Source organism: Cavia porcellus, unplaced genomic scaffold (assembly GCF_034190915.1).
Source record: "Cavia porcellus strain 051 isolate PalLab524CR breed Dunkin Hartley unplaced genomic scaffold, mCavPor4.1 scaffold_11, whole genome shotgun sequence".
Classification (NCBI taxonomy): Eukaryota; Metazoa; Chordata; class Mammalia; order Rodentia; family Caviidae; genus Cavia; species Cavia porcellus.
The window spans coordinates 82,916,322-82,936,283 of record NW_026947494.1 but is presented as its reverse complement, the minus strand read 5'-3'; the positions used below and the strand labels follow the sequence as shown (position 1 = coordinate 82,936,283).

Here is a 19,962-nt window from a genome sequence, read left to right as displayed (position 1 = left end):
AATGTCGGCAAGGATACAAAAAAGGAATTCACTGGGAGAAATGCAAAATGTGCAGCCGCTATGAAAAGCAGTAGGACAGTTCCTTTAAAAATTAAAAATAAAATTACCATATTATCTAGAAATTCCACTGCTGGACAGACACCCGAAAGCACTCAAAGCAGTCTTGTACAGATATTTGCACACCAGACTTAATGCCACTGAATTCTACACTTAGAGAAGGTTAAAACGCAAAGTTCTTTGTGTATTCGTTTTCTCTCTCACATACAGAAAAGCACTGCAGCAGATGCTGTGGCACATTGTTCAGATGTACCTATTACCATGAAGACACCCATCTTCCAGGCACCGAGTCCCTCTCCAAGAACTACACGTGGCTGAAGGCGGCCAACTGTTCAATTTTACACTTAGACCCCTTCTGAAGCATTCTGTATCCAAGGACTATCCATGCCCGTTGGAAGGTGACTCTAACACTAGTTCCCTGTGGAACTGGTACAGCCTCTCTTACCACTGTACCACAGTTCAAACTCTCCCACAGGTGCTCTATGCCCAAACACTCTTCTCACAGGTGTTACTCTTGAGAGCCTCCCTTGTTGCTGTACTGTAGGCAATCTTCATCTCAGAGGCTGTTCAGTGGTGAACAGAACTTCTGACAATAACTGGACATAAATTTATCACCTTCAATGCAATCCAGAGACAGAACTTCAACATTTCCCATATCCTACTTGATACCTGATTCTCAGATGGTCATTTTCTGAATAGAGGCGTAAAACATGTTCCCGTTCCTGGAAAAGGCACACTTGCATATCACTTAGTGCTTTCTGCAATTCAGCAATCTCTTCCTCCCTCTGCTGTAAATTCCATTCAAGTTTATGCTAGGGGGAAAATTAAAAAAAAAAAAAAAGCAGCTGAAGATACTGGGTTTCAATGAGTACCTCTTTTTTAAATTTGTGTTTGATATGCAAGAACCAATTCATGTGGAAACATTCCAAATGGTGGGTCCACCAAATCCAAGTGACAACAGACTGTGTACAGATGTTTACAGAAGTTTAAAAGGTCCAATATGGGCCAGGTGTAGTACTGGACACCTGGGATCCCAGCACTCTGAGGCCGAGGCAGATGAATCACAAGTTTAAATCAAGCTTGATCGAGTTAATGAGAACCTATCTCAAAAAACGAAACAAAACAAAACAAAAAAACACAAGCTGCAGACAAAGCTTATTGTGAAGGCCCTGAGCTCAATCACCAATACTACAATAAATAAATAAAATAAAAGGTCCAAGATGAGCTGGGAGCGTAGCTCAGTAATAGAGAAGGCACTCAGCATGCATGAGCCCCTAGATTCCAATTTTAGCATCAAAAATATTAAAGGAGGGCCGGGGATTTGGCTCAGCAGCATAAAGTGCCTGTCCAGCAAACGCAAGGTCATGAGTTCGATCCCCGGTACCAAAAAATAAAATAAAATAAAATAAAATAAAATAAAGGAAGGCTTCAAAATAAGTATGACATTTACATGTGTCAAAACTCTATCATTCCTGGATCAGGCATATAGCTCAGCAGCACAGCACCTGTCTGGCAAGTGCAAAGTCCTGAGTTCATTTCCCAGTACCAAAAAACCCCCCAAAAAACAAAAACCCAACTCATTCCTATTATCGATGACAGTACCCAGAATGCATATGTGTTTCCCCATTTTATCTACACTTTCTTAGTGATGCTTTTTATTAATAAAGCATTTCTATGACATTCAGTAAAACAGAGATGAGAAAAGATTGGTTCCTGCCAATAGAACTGTGGAATTTCACGGGAAGACATACAAACAATTGAAATAATTATCCAATAGAGAAGCATTGGAATGTGGGCAGGAATAAAATCACTACAGCCAGTTTGAGAAGCCAAGTGCAATCAGAAGAGAGCAGATAAGAGGATGAAGCAAATGGGAGATGGGCTAAAGGGTGCTTTCAGAAAGCAGCAAGCAGGGAACGATGAAACAGTGTAACGTTTGTTGAGAAGGAAGAAAGTCCTGTCATATGCTACAGAAATTATGTTAAATGAAATAAGCCAGTCACACACACACAAACTGTTTATTTCCTTATAAATAAAGTCTCTATACAACTTCACAGCCATCAGTAAAATGCTTGTTACAGGATAAGGACTTGTTTAGTGGGACAGAATCCCAGCTTGTAAAAAAAGTTCTGGAGATCGCTGCACAATGACATGAATATATTTAACACCTTTGGACTGTACACTTAAAATAGTTCAGATAGTTAAAAAGTTTTCACAAAGAAAAAAGTGGCTGGAGTGGTGGCACATATCTGTAATGCCACCACTTGGAAGGTTGAGGCACAGATTCCAAGTTTGAATCCACCTGAAAACTGTCTCAAAATAAAAACTAAAAAGGAGCCGGGCACGGCAGTATATACCTGTGACTCCAGGACTCAGAAGGCTAAGGCAGGAGGAACACTGTCAGTTCAAGGCCAGCCTGGGCTACAGAGTGAGCTCAACAATCAGTCTGAACTACACAGTACAATCTTGCTCACCTCCCGCCAAAAAAAACAAAACAAGCACAAACAAAAAACTAAAAAGGGTGGAGATACAGCTCAGGGTAAAGGCCTGTGTTAAATTGCCAGGATACAATCATTCAGTCAACAGAAAAATTTAAAAAGACAGAAGTGTAGACAGGGAGATGAATTTGTGCTTGTATGGCTTCAACCTTTGGGACAATAATGCTATCATAGATAACAGGGATTTTCTCTGTGATGCTGGGGATTGACTGGTGAGGCAGATGCTGTACTACTGAGCTAGAACCCCAGCTCCAATGATTCTTTATTTTTATTTTTTTTGTGTTTTGTTTTTTTGTCTTTTTCCTTTTTATCGGTACCAGGGATCGAACTGACGACTGCCTGCTTGCAAGGCAGACGCTTATGCCGCTGAGCTAAATCTCCAGCCCCCCCAATGATTCTTTAGATAAAAAACTAATTTAATTGAACATAGGAATAGATGGATATTCAAGTTGATTATTTTTGCTTTTTAGTTATTACTTTTGTAAGCCATGACCACCTCTGGTAAAAGTGGCACTATACAAAATATTTGTCTATTTTTGTCAGTTTTAGATCTTCATTTAATTCTATATTCATAAATATGTATACACATATGTATTTTTTGGCATTGGGAACTGAACCTTGCACTTGTCAGGCAGGCACTTGTGCACTGAGTTGTATCCCCACCACCTCATAAGTATATTTAAATCCAGAAATAAAAAGCTGTGATTGGATTATTAGTTCATCGTAACTCACGGCAAATGCATTGCTTAAGATGCATATAGAAAACTGATCAACTTTTTTGTAGCAAACAAATTTGCATTTTATGCAAAAATTTAGGTTTTAGTTTTTTTTTACACTGATTAGTCAGAACTGCTGTCAGGACCTTAGAGGCAAGCAAATACTTTTGATTTCTCCAAAATAAACAAAAACATGTTAAAACTTTTTTTTCTTGTCTCACTAAGCATTTGGCAAGACTTCTATAATCCTGGCATTCAGGAGGCTGAGCCAGGAGGATTTCTTTGAGTTCAAGGCCAGCCTGGGCTACAAAGTGAGTTATAGGCCAGCATGAACTATATAGTGAAACCTTGTCTCAAAAAAAATTTTTTTTTTTCAGAGAAATTTCTTAAACATCATTTTATTTACTTTTGCCATGCTGGGGATACAACGGGCCTTGTTCACGCTGGGCAAGTGCTTACACTGCCAGGCCTTAGGAAAGGGTCAAAATCCTGTCTTGACTGGGCTTAATGGTGCATTGCCTGTAATTCCAGCACTCAGGAGGCTGAGGCAGAGGGATCCCTGAGACCACATAAGGAGACCCTGTCTCAAAACAAAAAACACTAAAGTAATTCTTTATCTTCTTTTGATTGCTTCTCTCTTGGTCCAAGATAGGCTTTATTACTCATTCACAGTTGGGTATGGTAGCGCACATCTGTAATCCCAGATTACTGAGGCAGGATTACTTTGAATTCCAGGCCAGCCTATGCTACCCACTGAATTCAAGGCCAGCCTAAACTGCATAGTGAGATGTTGTCTCAAAGAGACAAAAGATTCACTTTATATCATCATTCCTGTCTTCATAAATTTTCTTTAGAACACTCATCATTGTCTCATTAATACTGTTACCAGCATCACAGGGAGGCTTTTCTCTCTCTGTATTCTTCAAACTGACTGAGGCAGGAACCTTGCTGCACCTTTCTCACCCGCTCACTTCCTACATAAGAACTTGCCTTTTTTGAACTGCTTTTTAGAGAGGACTTTAATTTTTTTTGAGACAGGGGTCTCACTATGTAGTTCACCTGGCCTTGAACTATGTAGCCATAGCAATCCTCTTGGCTTGGTCTTCCAAGTGCTGGGATTACAGGCATGTGTCACATTTAGCCTGGATTTCATTTTCTAAAATTACATTTATCATCATGTTTGCGGTATGTAGTGATTCACTGCGGGGCATTGGTGCATGTGCATAACACATTTAATTTTTTTTGTTTGTTTGTTTTGTCTTTTTCCTTTTTATTGGTACCGGGGATCGAACTCATGACTGCCTGCTTGCAAGGCAGGCGCTTATGCCACTGAGCTAAATCCTCAGCCCAACACATTTAATTTTTATCTCCCCCTGCCTCCCTTTCACTCTTCCTGCTCTCCATCTGTAGCTCTCCTTCTCATTTAGATTTCTTTACAGATTGAGGCTTTTTGACAATAGGGATTGTACACAAGAATTTCACACTGAATTATATCTTTTTTTTTTTTTGTGGTATCAGGGATTGACCTCACAACCTTAAGCTTGCCAGGCAGGCAGTTATGCCGCTGAGCTAAATCCCCAGCCCTATTTTAATTTGGGTTTGTCTGTTTACTTATTTATCTTGGTTTTTTTTAGAAAGGCTCTCATTATGCAGTTGAAGCTGACCTTATGCTCACTTTGTAGCGCAGGCTGGTCTTGAACTTGCAATGATCCTTCTGTCTCAGCCTTCCGAGTGTTGGTATTACAAGGTGTGCACCACCATGCCTGGCTTGTTTTTCAATTTTTGAGCCAGGATCTCACTAAAGTCACTCACAATCATCCTGCTCCAGCGTCTCAGCATTGTGGAATTACAGGCAATTTGAAACCATGCCCAGCTAGAAAACCTCTTATGTTTGGACAACTACAAGTATTTCAGTAGTGCTAAAGTGAAAAGTATGATGGAGACTAAATAGGCTGGGATAATGGTGAGGAAACTGTAACCCATAGCTTGGGTGAGATATGAAGGTCTGAGCTAGCATCAGCTGCAGATGCAGGAATGGATTAAGTAATTTTTGGAAGCAGAATCAGTAGGACTTAACAAACAAATGATTAGAAGCAGAGGGCTAAGCAGAACTGTAAGCAATTAAACCGTTTACTAAGACTCAGAGTAAAAAGAAAGTGAAGAGTTAAAAATGGGAGTTCTCCCTGGGATAAAAGCATGATAGTACATTCTTGTTATCCCAGCGCTCAGGAGGCTGAGGCAGCAAGATCACTGGGAGTTTGAGGCCAGCCTGGGCTACATAGTGAGTTTGAAGCTGGCTGGAATTTCAGAGAGAGACCCTATCTCAAAAAACACAGTGGGCTGGGGATTTAGCTCAGCAGCACAAGTGTCTACCTGTCAAGTACAAGGTCGTAAGTTCAATCCCTCATACCAAAACCAAAACAAAACAAAAAAACAGAGCAAGGGGATAGTGATATATTATGTCAAAGGAGAAGAGGATAGGAAAAAGGAAATCAATTCAGGTAAGGGCATATTAACTTAGAACTCAGGAGAAAAGTGAATCAGGGTTAATTATTTGGAAGTCATCGTTACACGTATAGTAAACTAATGCATTTAATATCTGAGATTCTTCACAGCAGACTCTGGAGGAACTTGGACATTCAGAACTAAGGAAGGTAGGCACACCTGTAATCCCAGCCCAGTGGGAGACTAAGGCAGAAAAGGTGTAAACTTGAGCCCGGTCTGGAAATTTTAACAAGCCTTTGTCTCAAAATTAAAAAAAAAAAAAAAAAAAATTTAAAGTTGGGGATGTAGCGCAGTGCACAGGCTCTAGGCTCCACCATCAGTACACAAGACATGAATGAATGGGTTCACACATGAGATCCAACATTTCCTGAGAAATGTGGATTACCTGTTAAAAGGCTAAGGGTTTTCAGGCTGCAAGAGAGCTGGGAAGGCATGGCAGAGACACGAAGCACAAGCAGTAATGGAGAGGGAGAATGGACGCACCCACAAGAAAACTGTTGTGCAGTGACTGAAGAAACTCACTCAGTAATGCCTCATGGCCTTTCTGGAAGTGTGTGAATACACACTCCTCCATTGCTCCCCACCCCTGCCCTAGAAATATGTCACAATGTCTGGACAGTCTTGACAATCAGGAGGGTTGTGCTGCGGATATTTGGAGGGTAGAAACCAGAAAGGTCAATAAACATCCTATCACACACAGCACCCCCAAGGCACAAATACCAGGCCCATGTCAGTAAGGGCTAAGGTTGAGAAACACTGCTCCTGGAGAACAGGTGGCAGAGATTTGGATTCTGCGGCAGGTAGGCTTTTTGCTATTGCAGGTAGAGCAAAACCTAACAGGTCATGGCAGGTAATAGTTATTACTGAAGTAAAGCACGACAGGTTTAGTTTAGATAGGAGGGACACAATGTCAGAAACTGACAGGGGCACTGAGAAACCTGAAGTCAGGAAGCTACAGTGCTAACAATGAAGTACATGGACTAGAAGGGCAGAGACAGAAAGATTCTGGTTTAAGATGAATTACTACTATTTTACAGTGCTGGGGACTGGACCCAGGGCACTGCACAGGCTAGGCATTCTGCCACTGAGTTACGCCCCACCCTAAGAGTAAGATTTTAGAGGTAGAAAAAGCACATGCTTGTAATACCAGTTACTCAGGAGACTGAGGCAGAATGTTTGGAGCCAGATGGGCTACACATTTTTTCTCTTTCCTGCGACAGAAAAGAGGAAAAATGCTTTAGAGGTAGAGCAATTTGGGAGGTTATTATCTAAGGAGGGGCATGAAAACTAGCTATTTGGCCTGAGGAATAAAAAAAATACATCTACGTGAGACACTGGTACTTTAAAAGCTTTTCTACAAAAAAAAAAAAATAAATAAATAAATTTCTCTAACAAACAAGACTCAGGAGTCCCCAAAAGGCATGCATTATCTCTGCTTTTCAGAAATTTTTTAAGACAGAGTATTACCATGCTGCACAGGCTCAAGGAATCCTCTTGCCTCAGCTTCAAGCAGCTAGGACTACAGGTGTGCTCCACTACACCTAGCCAGTCTGTTTTTTACCTGTCCTTCACAAGCTTCTCTGTAGATTTCTAGCTTCTCCAAGAGATCCTCATATTCTGAGTCACACTCAGCCATCTTCTTTTGGTAATATTCCAGAAGCTCCTGGGAAGGGCAGAGGACAGCCAGACGATCTTTGATGGAAGGCAAGGGAGTGGACTCCATCAAATCTGCCATTTCTTTCCACCTGGTGGGACCACTAATGCTAGAAGCAACACCGTGTTTTGAAGTAACTATTAGTTTATTGGAAATTAGACAGGATTTATTCATTGAATTCTCTAACATGTATAAAATGTTATACTTTTTTTATACACAGGGTTTTTATCTCAAAGTGTTTATAATTAAGGTCCTCGCACATATTGAAAATCTGATGTTACACAGTGGTATCAAGATTTAAAATGATTCAAAATTCATGTTAAGAAACTAAAAAGATCACTTCAAAATTAGTATAAATTCATATCACATAGTAACATTTCGTACTACAAAACATACAGCAAAAGACTAAATGATAAAATATATAGAAGACTAGGACTAATTGATAAAAACGGCAAGGTTCAGATCCAAGGCTGCATTTTTGTTTTGCTTGCTAAAGCAAACAAGAGACTTAAGGTAACACAATGAAAAGTAGAGAAGCCAGTGAAAAGCAATCCAGTTCAGCTGTCTGCACTTTACAATGCAACAAACGCAACACTGGAGTGGAAAAATTTTATACTAGAAGCCCAGAGCTACTTGTAATCAATGAATGTAGTTAATATATGCAGTCCCTCTTAAGTAAGCAAACACAAAGATATTAACATTTATTCTTATTCTCATGCTGGGATGTAACTCTGGTACAGCACGTGCATGAAAGACTCAAGTTCAATTATTTGTGGGGGGACTCAAGCAGGATGAAGGGGAAAAAAACCAACATTTTTCTTTATTGAAAGCCTTTTGGTCTTAGTGGTAGAGTGTGCACTTGGCAGGCACAAGGATCTAGATTGAATCTCCAACATTACAAATCAAAAGGAAAAAGCTTATGATAGAAATACTATGTTACTTGTGAATAGGAAGAAAATGTTCAAATGGGGAGTAAGGGAGGGCGAGGGAGAATGGAAAGTAAAAAAAAAAAAGGAAAACTGAAATGAAGCTTTTGTAAATGCGGAAGGGAGGTGTTGAAGGGAATGGGAAAAAGAACCAAGTTGTATCATGTACAGGTACAAATTCTCTATGATGAATGTGATCATTATGAATGTCTAAAATGTGCCAATAAAGTCTGACTAGAGAAAAAAACTCTATCTTATTTAATGTTTCTTATTTTTAGAGGGGCTGTCTTTTAACAACACTGGGCAATAGACTAATGCATCAACCATGAAGTACTTCTGTTGCTGCAGATGAGAGCTGAGGCACCAATAAACATGAGGTGTCAGCAAATTTAGCAGAATCACCAACGAAAGTCCTGCTTGGTACGGGCTGTTCTCTGTAAGCCACAATCTACTGGCCCTGTGCCCAATCCTGTCACACTGAATAAATCCTGCTTTGGGGGGTTTTGTTTTAGACTTTGAAGTTTTTTTTTTTTTTTGAGACAGGATCTCACTATGTGGTTCAGGCTGGCCTTGAATTTATACTGACCCTCTTGCCTCAGCCTCCCAAATTCTGGGACTACACGTATGTACCACCATACCTGGTTTGAGACATGGTCTCCCTAATAGAATCCGGGCTGCTTTTGAACTTGTGGCAATTTTCCTGACTCAGCCTCCCAAGTACTGGGATTACTTACAGACATGTGCTACCATTCCCGGCTTGAATGAGTCCCCAGTATTAAATTCTGGATAATACAGAAATGAGACACAATATAGTTCAAATCAAGATTTAGGGCTTGGTGTGGTGGCGCATGCCTATAATCCCAGCACTCAAGAGGCTGAGGCAGAAGGATCACTTGAGTGTTTGAGGCCAGTGTGGGCTACAAATGGAGTTCAAGGCCAGCCTACTTGAACACAGTGAAATCCTATCTCAAAAAGAAAAAAAAAAAAAGATTTAGGAAGTGTTTTCAACTCTCTTAACTTTTATGCCAACTTGATCTAAGGTTACAAAAGTCTTGATTTTTTAACAAGTCAAAAATAAAACAAATGTCTTACTTTCTGTAGACAGGGGTGCATGTCGGGGTAAAGTTCATGCTGTCTTAGTCACACCTATCAAATACACAAAAATTCATAATGAGACTCCAGGAACAGAAAAGAACAAAAAAACCCGAACAGCATAGGATACAGACTGGTTCCCCTTCCAACATTATCGTATTTGCCTCCTGAGGACAATATGGTTTGTTTATTTTCTGACTTGAAGATTTATTTTTACAACTTTTTGAAACAGAGACGACACACTATGGAGAAGTGGGGTGGAGAGCAGACCCCGTTTAGTGGCCACCACAGCACTGGAATTGAGAGGCCAGCCTAAGAGAGCCATGAACTGCCACTGGGATAGCTACTGCCTGATGCTCAGCAGGCCATTCCTGCGTGCCATGCAAAACTGCTATGTATGGGTCCAACCCATGGTCACTCAGCTCACTGCCAAACAAGTCCCACTCATCCTCAGAGTCAGTCAGCTCATTGCCCCCAACCGGTTTATCAGTTGGTGTTGGCACTGTCCGTCTCTGTGGCTCCTCTTCATGCCCCTCAGAGTCCCCCGGGGTATGCGTGCTTATAAAAACAGTTTCTTCCAAATGGGCAGCTCCCACGGCCTTCATCAAAATACCTGCATACCTTGTTGCTCATTGCCTCCTGGTATTTCCGAATGAGTTTCTGCTTTTCTTCTTTCTCTTCCACCCAGTACTCACTTGGAATGACAAAGTTAGATGTGATCCGGCATTCAGGGCAGGACTTTATGATCTTGCTGTCAAACTGCTTAGCACTCCTCCACTCGCGGATACACTTGAGACAGTAGGTGTGATTGCAGTTGGAGAGGATACCAAAGCGACGCTCGCTGGGTCTGGCTTTCTCATACACCACCTCCATGCAGATGTCACACATCATGTCTTTGCTGCGCTGCACAGCAAAGGACAGCTCCATATCCTTCTCGTGGGCCTCAATGCAAGACTTTATGTGCTGGGACCTCTGGGCTGGATCTGTCGGGTGCAGGACCTGTAGCCCACACATGTCACAGGCATCGCCATGCAGATACATGCAGTTCTCCTTGTTGCAGCATTCTCCCACAGCAGCGTAGGGGCAGACCTGCTGTTTGGCCTCCACCGCAGCGGGCTCCTTTTGCGACTCGGCCTTGGGCACCAATTCCTGTGCAGAGGCTTCTGAGCAGGCAGGGGCGATGCGACCACGGTAGGGCTGCCCAGGCACAAACTCAACAGCATTTGCCCAGTCCTTGGAACCTGGGCCTATGGCTGGGAAGTTCACAGTTTTGGACTCAGCTTTGCCCATTCTCCTCTCCACAAGTGGTCCAGCAACAATGGGGAAAAGACTTGAGGCAGCAACGAGGGACGGTCTTACGGTTACATCTGCAGCAGCTGCGTCGTCCTGTTTCAGGGGCTTGCTGTGCTCGCATCTGCAGCGGTCTCCACAAACACAGTACCCTTGCTGGAAACACTTGCATACTGCATGGTGGGGACTGTTGGAGCCATCACGTGAGCAGCAACAGTTATCTCCTTCCTTACAAACCCCATGCATGAAATACCTTCCTTCCCCACCGGGGAACATGTTTTTGCTGCTGCTGTGGCCGTGCTCAGGAGATGACAGAGCTCTTGAAGTCTCACCAGCCTTTTGCTTCTTTCTAGGTTGTTCTGGAGTAACTTGCTTTTTTCTTTTTAACTGCTTGCCAGCTTCACTGTCGGAACTGCTGTCTGACGAGCTTGAAGGAAGAAGTCCCTTCACATTAGCCATTGACTCTCACCTGTGGTCCACAGTATGTTTTAAAGTAAAATATTCCTTAAGGTTGTTTCAACTCCTAAAGTTTTACGCCTTTCAAATTTTTATGGGTAATCTTCATTATCATTTTCAAATACAATGACAATGGCATTGGATATTTGGATAAACATACAGGAAGAAGTCTTCTCAGTATCAATGCTACCTGCAATAATGTAAAAACAAGTCCTTACACTGAATTACAAGGGACAGTCAGAAAGGTTCTTTCCTTGTTTTTGAGACAAGAGTTTCACTGTTTCCCAGGCTGGTCTCAAACTCCCAGGTTCAAATGATCCTCTTGCCTCAGCCTCCTGAGTGGCTGGAAGTCAGGTGTGCTACTATACCCCGTCAGAAAACTTGCTAATAAATAGGACATAGTAATGGAAAGTAAAGTAGAACACCATTTCAAATTTACAATGCTATTTTTATTTGGTGTGCTTTTTAAAAATTGTTTTACATTAGCGAAAAAGTTGCCTAGCATGTTTTGAGGCCCTAGTCTAGAAGGATAAAACAAAAACAAAACAAGCCAGGCAGAGGAACAAGTCTATAATTTCAGCTACTTAAGAGGCCATGGCAGGAGATCACAAGTTCAAGGCTGGTCTCACTTAGTGAGACCCTGTCTCAAAATAAAATCTTAGAAAGGCTGGGGATATAACTGAGTTAAGTGTGCTTGCCTAGCATGTCTGAGGATCTAGGTTCAACCCCCAGTTCTACCAACCAAAACCAAAACCAAAACCAACCGAACAAAAAATCCACTTGAATTATCTTAGCAAAAGAAAAATTTACATATAAATTTTTAAAAGGTTCCTTCACAATCTTCATTTCCATTGGTAATAAGAGCCTGAGCTCCTCTACTTAGATGGAAGACAGCTTCAGTTGGAGAGGAAATACCATTATGTTACACGGTTTTGTTTTTGTTTTTTTTTTTTTTTTAACTTTTTATCAGTACCAGGGATCGAACTCACGACTGCCTGCTTGCAAGGCAGGTGCTTATGTCGCTGAGCTAAATCCCCAGCCCCTGTTACATGGTTTTAAAGGAAGGAACGGGAGGAAAGTGACTGGTCTTTCATTGGCTTTGGTTAAAGCCTTCCCAAGCATGTTTTGTCTGTCTACTCTGATTCTGAGTAAGACAAAAGTCGAAGAAATATTTTGTTCTATCTGTTTATACTCTTCAGTCCTTTGGGACAGGTTGGTTACTTTGTTGTTGCTGTTGTTTTCTGAGACATAGTCTCTTTGTATAGCCCAGGTTAGCTTTAAATTTACCATGTATCCCAGGCTGGCCTTGAAATCCCTCCTATCCTCCTGCCTCAGTCTCTCAAGTGCTGGGATTACCAGCATGGAACGCTATGCTTGCCCCTTTGGCAGAATTTTGTGGAAAGTATTAAAAGGAACCATCACTACTGTTACTTCCATCTTCCTGCGTAGAATGCTGTCTGTCATACCTTTCCTCACTACTTCCTGAAACCTCCCTTAATTTGGCTTCCAGGACACTGATTCCTAATTTTTCTCTTTAACTGTCATTACTTTTCAGCCAGCTCTTCCTCATCTTTATACTCCTTGCCCTCGTAACCTAATGAAGTCTCATGGTTTTAAATACCAAGTATACAATGGTTTTCAAATTTACACTTGCAGCCGTGACTCTGCCCACTTCTCTAGAGCCATGCATCCACTTGCCTACTCTGGGCCTCCACATGTGTCACGGGTCTGCCCAATTTAGTAAGTCTAAACAGAGCTGCTCACACCTCCCCTACCAAACAGCCTTTCTCTCAGAATCCTACTTTGCAATAATTACTAATTCTATTTTGCCACTTGCTTATGACAAAACAAAACTTTGACAAACTTTAATTCTTTGTCTTATATTATACTTAATCAACTGCCAACTCCTGGTAACTATAAATAAAAATATCTAGAATCTAGGCCAAGGATATGGCTCAGTGGCAGAGCACTTACCTAGTATGCACAAGGCCCTAGGTTTTATCCACTAGGAAAAAAACTCTAGAATCTGATTAACTACTCATCCTCTCAACCATTATTGTATCTCTTTGTCTAATGACTACAAATGGCTTTTTTTTTCATTACGAGAAGGTCCCAGGTTGGTCTCAAACTCATGGTCCTCACTCCTCAGCCTCTTAAGTAGCTGCAACTACCACACACCCAGCTATAAAAGCCTTTTTGGGGGGTGGGGGTGGGACTGAAGATAAAACCCTGGGAAAAGTTCTACCACTGGGTTACATTCTCAGTCCTTTTTTTAAATTTTGAAACAGTCTCACTAAGCTGCCCTGGCTGCCTCAAACTTGTGATCCTCCTGGTTCAGCCTTCCAGGCTCTCTTGTAGCTGGGATTACAGGCTTGCACCACCATGACCAGATAGATGGTCTCCCTGCTTCTACTCTAAACCCCAGCCTTTACAGTCTGTTCTCAAAAGTTCCAGTGATTCCTTAAAACACAAATTTTTTTTGTGTTTTAAAAGGTGGTGCATACCTGTGATTCTAGCACTTGAGAGGCTAAGAGGACTGCTATGAGTTTGAGTCCAGCCTGCTCTATACAGTGAGTTCAATGCCTGGCTGATGAACTACATAGCAAGACCTTGTCTCAAAAAAACCAAATGGGCCCAGGGATGTAGCTCAGCGGCATAAGCACCTGCCCAGCAAGCATAAAGTCCTGAGTTTGATTCCAGGTGCCCAAATAACAAATTACACAAGCCAAAACAAATTTTCTCTGCTTAAAATCCTCCAATGAAGATGAATGTAATTATTATATATACCTAAAATGCACTAGTAAACTCTGATTGGAAACTCTGAAAACAAAAATCAATAAAAAAATGTAAAAAATGTAGAATTGACAAAATAAAAAGTCTCCAATAATCTTGTTTAATTTTTGAGGCTGGGTTTCACTGTTTAGTGCAGGCTGGCCTGGAAGTTCACAGTAATCCTCAAACATCAGTCTCCCAAGTGCTGAGATTACAGGCATGTCATCATGTCCAGCTTCCAAAGACTTTTGCTTTACTCACACAATCAAAGACTTTAAAATGCCCTAACCTTGTCTGTAACTCCCACTCTTCCTGCTCAGTGTTCCAAAAATCACTAGTCTTTGCTGCTCTTCACACATACCAGGCAACTCAGCCACTGCACTTTTAGTCCTCTGCCTACCATGACATTTCCCATCTATGCAGCTTCCTTTTTTCCCTCCCTCAAGGCTCAAATGTCACCGTGATGATAAAATCTTTCCTGAAGCTCCGGTATCCCCTCAACTACTCTCTTTGCTTCACTCTTATTTGTACCACCACCACCACCTTACTTTTCTCTGTCTCCCTACTGTGATGTACAAATTTACCAAGGGTGGGGATTTTTATTTTTTGTATCCACTGCTTTATGCCTGATATGTAAATTAGTGCTTAATTTACCATAAATGCTCAATAAATACTTACTGAATGTTTTTAAAACCCCTGATATGAATTCAAAAGATAATTATTAAACATCAGGTTATTCACTCTGGCTCAAAAAACTGGTTTCAGTTTGTCCCATTCCATTTGCTTTCTTCTACAGTCAACCATTCAAATATACTATCTCTCTTTTAATTCTCTCCTTTAAAATGTTTACTCTCTTTCCAAGTCACTTCCTTTCTCAAAATTCTCTAAATTGGGCTAATCTGTCTTTTGTAAATAAGCTTAAAAAATGGTTACTGGATTGCTATCATATGACTATGGATGATATCTTTTGTTCTTAAATGGAACTATTATACATTATACCATATAATTCATTTAAAATGTACAATTCAATGATTTTTAGTTAATATTTACAAATATATGCAACTATAATCACAACAAATTCTAGAACATTTTTCTTACTTCAAGACCTCATTATCTAACCATCCAGCCTTAAGCAACCACTAATCTACACTGTGTCTTTATAGATTTTCTTATTTTAGACTCTGGAAATAGAATCATACAGTATAAGATCTTTCATGACTGGCTTTTCTCAATTAGCATGTTTTCAAGAGTGACCTATGTTGTACAAGTTATCAGCTACATATTATTCTTTTCTATGCACATTGGTGACATCTTAAAGCTACACTGTACTGTCTCCAAACCATTTAAGAGTAATGTCAGGGGGCTGGGGATTTAGCTCAGCGGCATAAGTGCCTGCCGTGCAAGCAGGCGGTTGTGAGTTCGATCCCCCGTATCAATATAAAGGAAAAAGACAAAAAAAAAAAAGAGTAATGTCAAACATCACTGTCTCCAAACCATTTAAGAGTAACCTCGAACATGAAATGTCTTCTTGTAACCTACAATCTCTGTTCTTAGTGACAGTTCTTGCTCCTTCTTCTTATGACTATTGCATATAAGCAAAAAGCTGTCCGCCCTCACTTCTTTTTGCTTTCCTTTTCTTTCTTATGGCACTAGAGATTAAAGCCAAGGCGCACTGAACCACATCCCCATTGCTTTTTGACAGTGAATCTCCTGAGGTTTTTCAGGCTAGTCTCAAACTTATTTTCCCCATGCCTCACTCTCCCAAAAAGCTGACAAGTGTACACCACCCACCTGGCTTACATTTAGCTTTACAATTCCTTAACAATCTGACTTCTATTGTACACATTAAGCTGCTCTTCTTGACCAGCAAACTTCCAAATTTATAAATTCTATTTCTCTTTTCAATTCTCATTCTTCTTCATCCAATACTAACTCCTTGACTTGTATGTTGAATTTGACAGTATCAATCACCCTTCCTGAAAATATTGTAATATAGAGCATAGGCATAGAAGCCAAACAGAAGTGGATTTGAGTCAAAGTTCCATCCCTTATTAGTGTTTATATCAGGCAAGTGATATTCTCTAAACCTCAGTTACTCATATGTCACAGCTTACGGTAGAGATCAAATGAAATAATGAATAAAAGGGCTATGCACAATGTTTAATGCATGGAAGTCCAACAGCGGCCACTATTATCACTGAAAATTTATTCCCTTGGTTCAACAGGGCCTGCCATCACCTTTTGTTTTTACTTCCTCTACCCATTTCTTAGATGTCATTATTTCTACTGCTCTTATAATTATCTCTGTCATCTAAAATCTCACTTGGCACAGACTAATCATTGTGTTGAATAGATAATCTCTCAATCTCTGGATCTTGAATTTCTACTTATTACTGGGCATTTCTATATACTGTCTCACTGGAGCTTGAAATTTATAACAACAACAATAAAAAGCTGCCACTTGAGTCACAAATGTTTTAGTAGCTCAAAGCTAACATTTCAGCTAGGCATGACAATGAATGCCTCTTGTCAGCTCCAGCACGAAAACTGCAAATTTCAAGCCTTCTTTTTTTTTTTTTGGTCTTTTTCATTTTTATCGGTACTGGGGATCAAACTCATGGCCACACACTTGCAAGGCAGGCGCTTATGCCAAAGCCTGGACTAAATTCTTAAGGCTCTGTGTCAACATAAAGCTACCATTTCCCAAAAACAGTATATGATCTTTTTGCCCTAAACATGTTCCTTTGGATTTCTTATTTTAGTTATCAATTCAGCCATTTCAAAGTAATCCAGACTTGGCAATTTCAATTCGTAACTTGATTTTTTTTTTTTTTTTAAATGCGTGTGTGAGAGTCTCACTACATAGCCTAGGCAGACCTTAACCTTTTTTTTTTTGCGGTACTGGGGATTGAACTCAGGACCTTCCGCATTATGAAGCTAGAACCTTCATAATGAGCTACATGCCAGCCCCTACTTTTTTAATTTTGTGAGAGTTTGCTAAATCACTAAGTTGCTGAGTTAGGGCTCAAACTTTCAATCTTCCTTTCAGCCTTCCACAGTAGAGGGATTACAGGCATGTACCACTACGCCAGGATACTACTCACCGCTTATGTCCTCTAGACCAAATTTTTAAAAAACTGTAAATTCACCAGTGGCTCTTTATAGGACAGTATAGGTGGCAAACCTATAGCACGCGTGTTTTCTTTTAAGGTAAAAGATGTTGGCTAGGAGTAGTGGTGCATGCGTGAAATTCCAGGACTTGGGAGGCTGAGCCTGGAGGTACCCTTTGAGTTTGAGGCCAGCCTGGGCTACACATTGAGACTGTCTCAAAAAACCAACAAATAAATTAATAATAATTCCCCTCCATCTCTTTTCCGCATGTCTCTATTAAAAATTATCTGACTGCTGGGCGTGGTGGCTCACGCCTATAATCCCCGCACTCCTTGCGAGTTTGAGACCAGCCTGGGCTACAAAGTGACCTCAAGGCTAGCCTGAACTGCATAGCGAGAGCCCATCTCAAAACAAACAAAAATTATCTGACTGTAAAGGAACTCCATTCGCAATTCCCTAAAAATAGTTAACTATGTTAAAAGTTTTCTGTTGCTACTATTTTTCCCAAACAGGATTTTTGTTTTTCTGTGGTGGGGATTGAACCAAGGGTCCCGCACTTTCCAGGCAAGCACTCTACTCTAGACCGAATTTTACGAACAACTCGGTTAAGTAGTTTTATTGTGAAGCGCCAGGTACAGAGGTAAGAGGCACTAGAGGTTAGAGTTGCAGCTACCGCTGTGGAAAAGCTAGGAACTTTCTCTGTTGTTAAACCCTAAACATATAAACGTGTGGTGAGGGAACACCGAACCCATTCCAGGGGTCCATTTCCTGTGCTAGTTTTTCCCTACTTCATTCAGTTCTTGACTCCCTCATGGCCACCGCTCCTCAATCCCCCCAGGTCTCTGCACAAACACCCTCTTCCGGTCCCCAAACCTAGCACGCCGAGGTTTCAGGATCCTGTTTCTCTCTCCTACGTGCTCCCACGGTTACCCCTCCCTCACTCGCTTTTCTTCCCAGAATCTCTTCTCCAAAATTCTACTCCCTTAAACCTGAAAATCTATACTCACGACACACCACGACACGAAGTCGAAGGACTCAACTGAAAAACAACTCAAACTAGAGAGCGTCGCGGCGCCACGGAGCATCCACAAATCTGTCCAATCGCCAACGAGTTTACACGGGCCTTTCGATGAAACACCAATGGAAAGGCTGTTCATGCAGACGCCTCTCCCATGGCGCCTTGGGTCGCGCCGCACAGAGGTCGAAGGGAAATGTAGTTTTTCTTCTGCACGTAACTGCTCGGAGTTCGCCCTGGAGCTCCTCCCACACAGCACAAATTTTGGGCACTGCTGGGTTAAATTTGTTTAACGACTTTTCATTTAAGAAAAGTGTAGAAAGGCATACTTGTGGAATGGAGCACTAGAGACCTTCAGGGCATCTTAATACATACTGTTGTATGGTGTAGGCCTACAAGCTTGGCTCAATTTTTTAAAAAGAGTTTCAATTTGAAATAAACAAGCATGGCTTTAGAAGCTAAAAGATTCCAGAACAGTTTCTCCTTTCATCTATCCTGGTAACCTGAAGTTAGGATAGGATATAGGGTTCAATTTTTTTGGTCAAGGGACACTGCCTCCTTTTTCCAAGACATGTGAGAAACTTTAAATCCTATAAATTCAATACTCATCTTTTCAGAAGGGCCAGGTATAGAGGTAAGAGGCACTAGAGGCTAGAATTGTAGCTACTGCTGTGCAAAAGCTAGGAACCTTCTCTGTTATTAAACCCTAAATATATATATGGCTTTTTTTTTGGTACCGGGGATTGATCTCGACTTTGCGGTTATCAAGCAAGCACTTGAGCCACTGAGCTAAATCCCCAGCACCTCTGAGCATATTTAAACGTACCATCTTCTCCCAAACCTGTTTTTTCTTTCTTGTGACTTTCCTCAGTTATATCAGAATCCTATCAGACATTTCTCAATATCTTTGTGTGTTCACTTTGTTTTGGCCCCTAACATTTTTTTAAACCAAATCAAAACTCACCCAAGTGGGGCTGGGGATTTAGCTCAGTGGCATAAGCACCTGCCTTGCAAGCAAGGTGGTTGTGAGTTTGATCCCTGGTACCGATAAAAAGGAAAAAGACCAAAACAAAAAATTTAATTTTATTGGTACACTTTTGATATATATGATTACACTCATCATAGGTGATTTGTACCTGTACATAATATATTTTGACTTTTCTCCCCATTCCTCTTCCATCCCTTCAAACTTGTTTTTAAAGGTTTTTTTTTTTTTTGTTCTTTTGTGTTTTGAAACAGAGTCTTACTCTGTTTCAAATACATAGTGAATTCAAATTCACTATGTAGCCCAGGCTAGCCTCAAACTCAGGGCAATCCTCTTGTCTCAGCCTCCTGAGTGCTAAGATTTTGCAGGTATGCACCACTACATCCAGCTTGTTTTATTTTATTTTGTTTTGCTTTGAGATGGGGTCTCAATCTGTAATGCAGGCTGACCTCAAACTAGAAGAAATCCTCCTACCTCTTCAGCCTCTCCAGTGCTGGGAATACAGGCATGTCTCATTATACCTGGACATTTTTAAGTTTTGGTTTGTTTTGTTTGAGATAGTCTCCATAGTCCAGGTTGGATTTGAAATTGATGTGATTCCCCTACCTTAGAAGGTACAGGCGTGTGCCACTGCATTGTGCTTATGGTTTTTGTTTTATTTTTCTATGTGGGTGCAGTGCTGAGGATTAAAGACAGGGCCTTTGAACTAACCTATATCCCATCTCTTTTCTATTTTTTTTTTTTTATTTTTGAGACAGGATCTTGCTGTGTCACTAAACTGCTGAGTCTGGGCTCAAATCCTCCTATCTCACCCTTCCACAGTGCTGGCATTACAGGTATACACCATCATGCCTGGCTTCATACGTGTTTTTAAATATTTTGTAT

At 40.9% G+C, this 19,962-nt stretch overlaps 2 protein-coding genes across 6 annotated transcripts in view; both read right to left on the bottom strand.

Moving 5' to 3' along the window:
* The window catches only part of Ccdc77 (coiled-coil domain containing 77), a 35,115-nt gene extending 16,940 nt beyond the window's left edge, over nt 1-18,175 (bottom strand). For 2 of the 5 annotated variants that reach the window (XM_003461764.4, XM_063258576.1), the window contains exons 1-4: nt 18,085-18,175; nt 9,449-9,502; nt 7,338-7,539; nt 727-869 (exon numbers count right to left, since the gene is read on the bottom strand). In XM_003461764.4, the coding sequence (XP_003461812.1) occupies nt 727-869; nt 7,338-7,539; nt 9,449-9,486 (383 nt within the window). In that variant the 5' untranslated portion in view covers nt 9,487-9,502; nt 18,085-18,175. The remainder of the gene's footprint in view (nt 1-726; nt 870-7,337; nt 7,540-9,448; nt 9,503-18,084) is intronic. The other 3 variants (XM_063258575.1, XM_013156544.3, XM_063258578.1) reach the window with 3 other exon arrangements.
* Nucleotides 7,557-18,160, bottom strand: LOC101788650 (E3 ubiquitin-protein ligase makorin-1-like). The gene is given in 3 exon segments (XM_063258574.1): nt 7,557-9,993; nt 9,995-11,384; nt 18,085-18,160. Coding segments are annotated over 2 exon segments (1,473 nt in total). The 5' UTR covers nt 11,198-11,384; nt 18,085-18,160; the 3' UTR covers nt 7,557-9,723.
* Nucleotides 18,176-19,962: the final 1,787 nt, after the last annotated feature.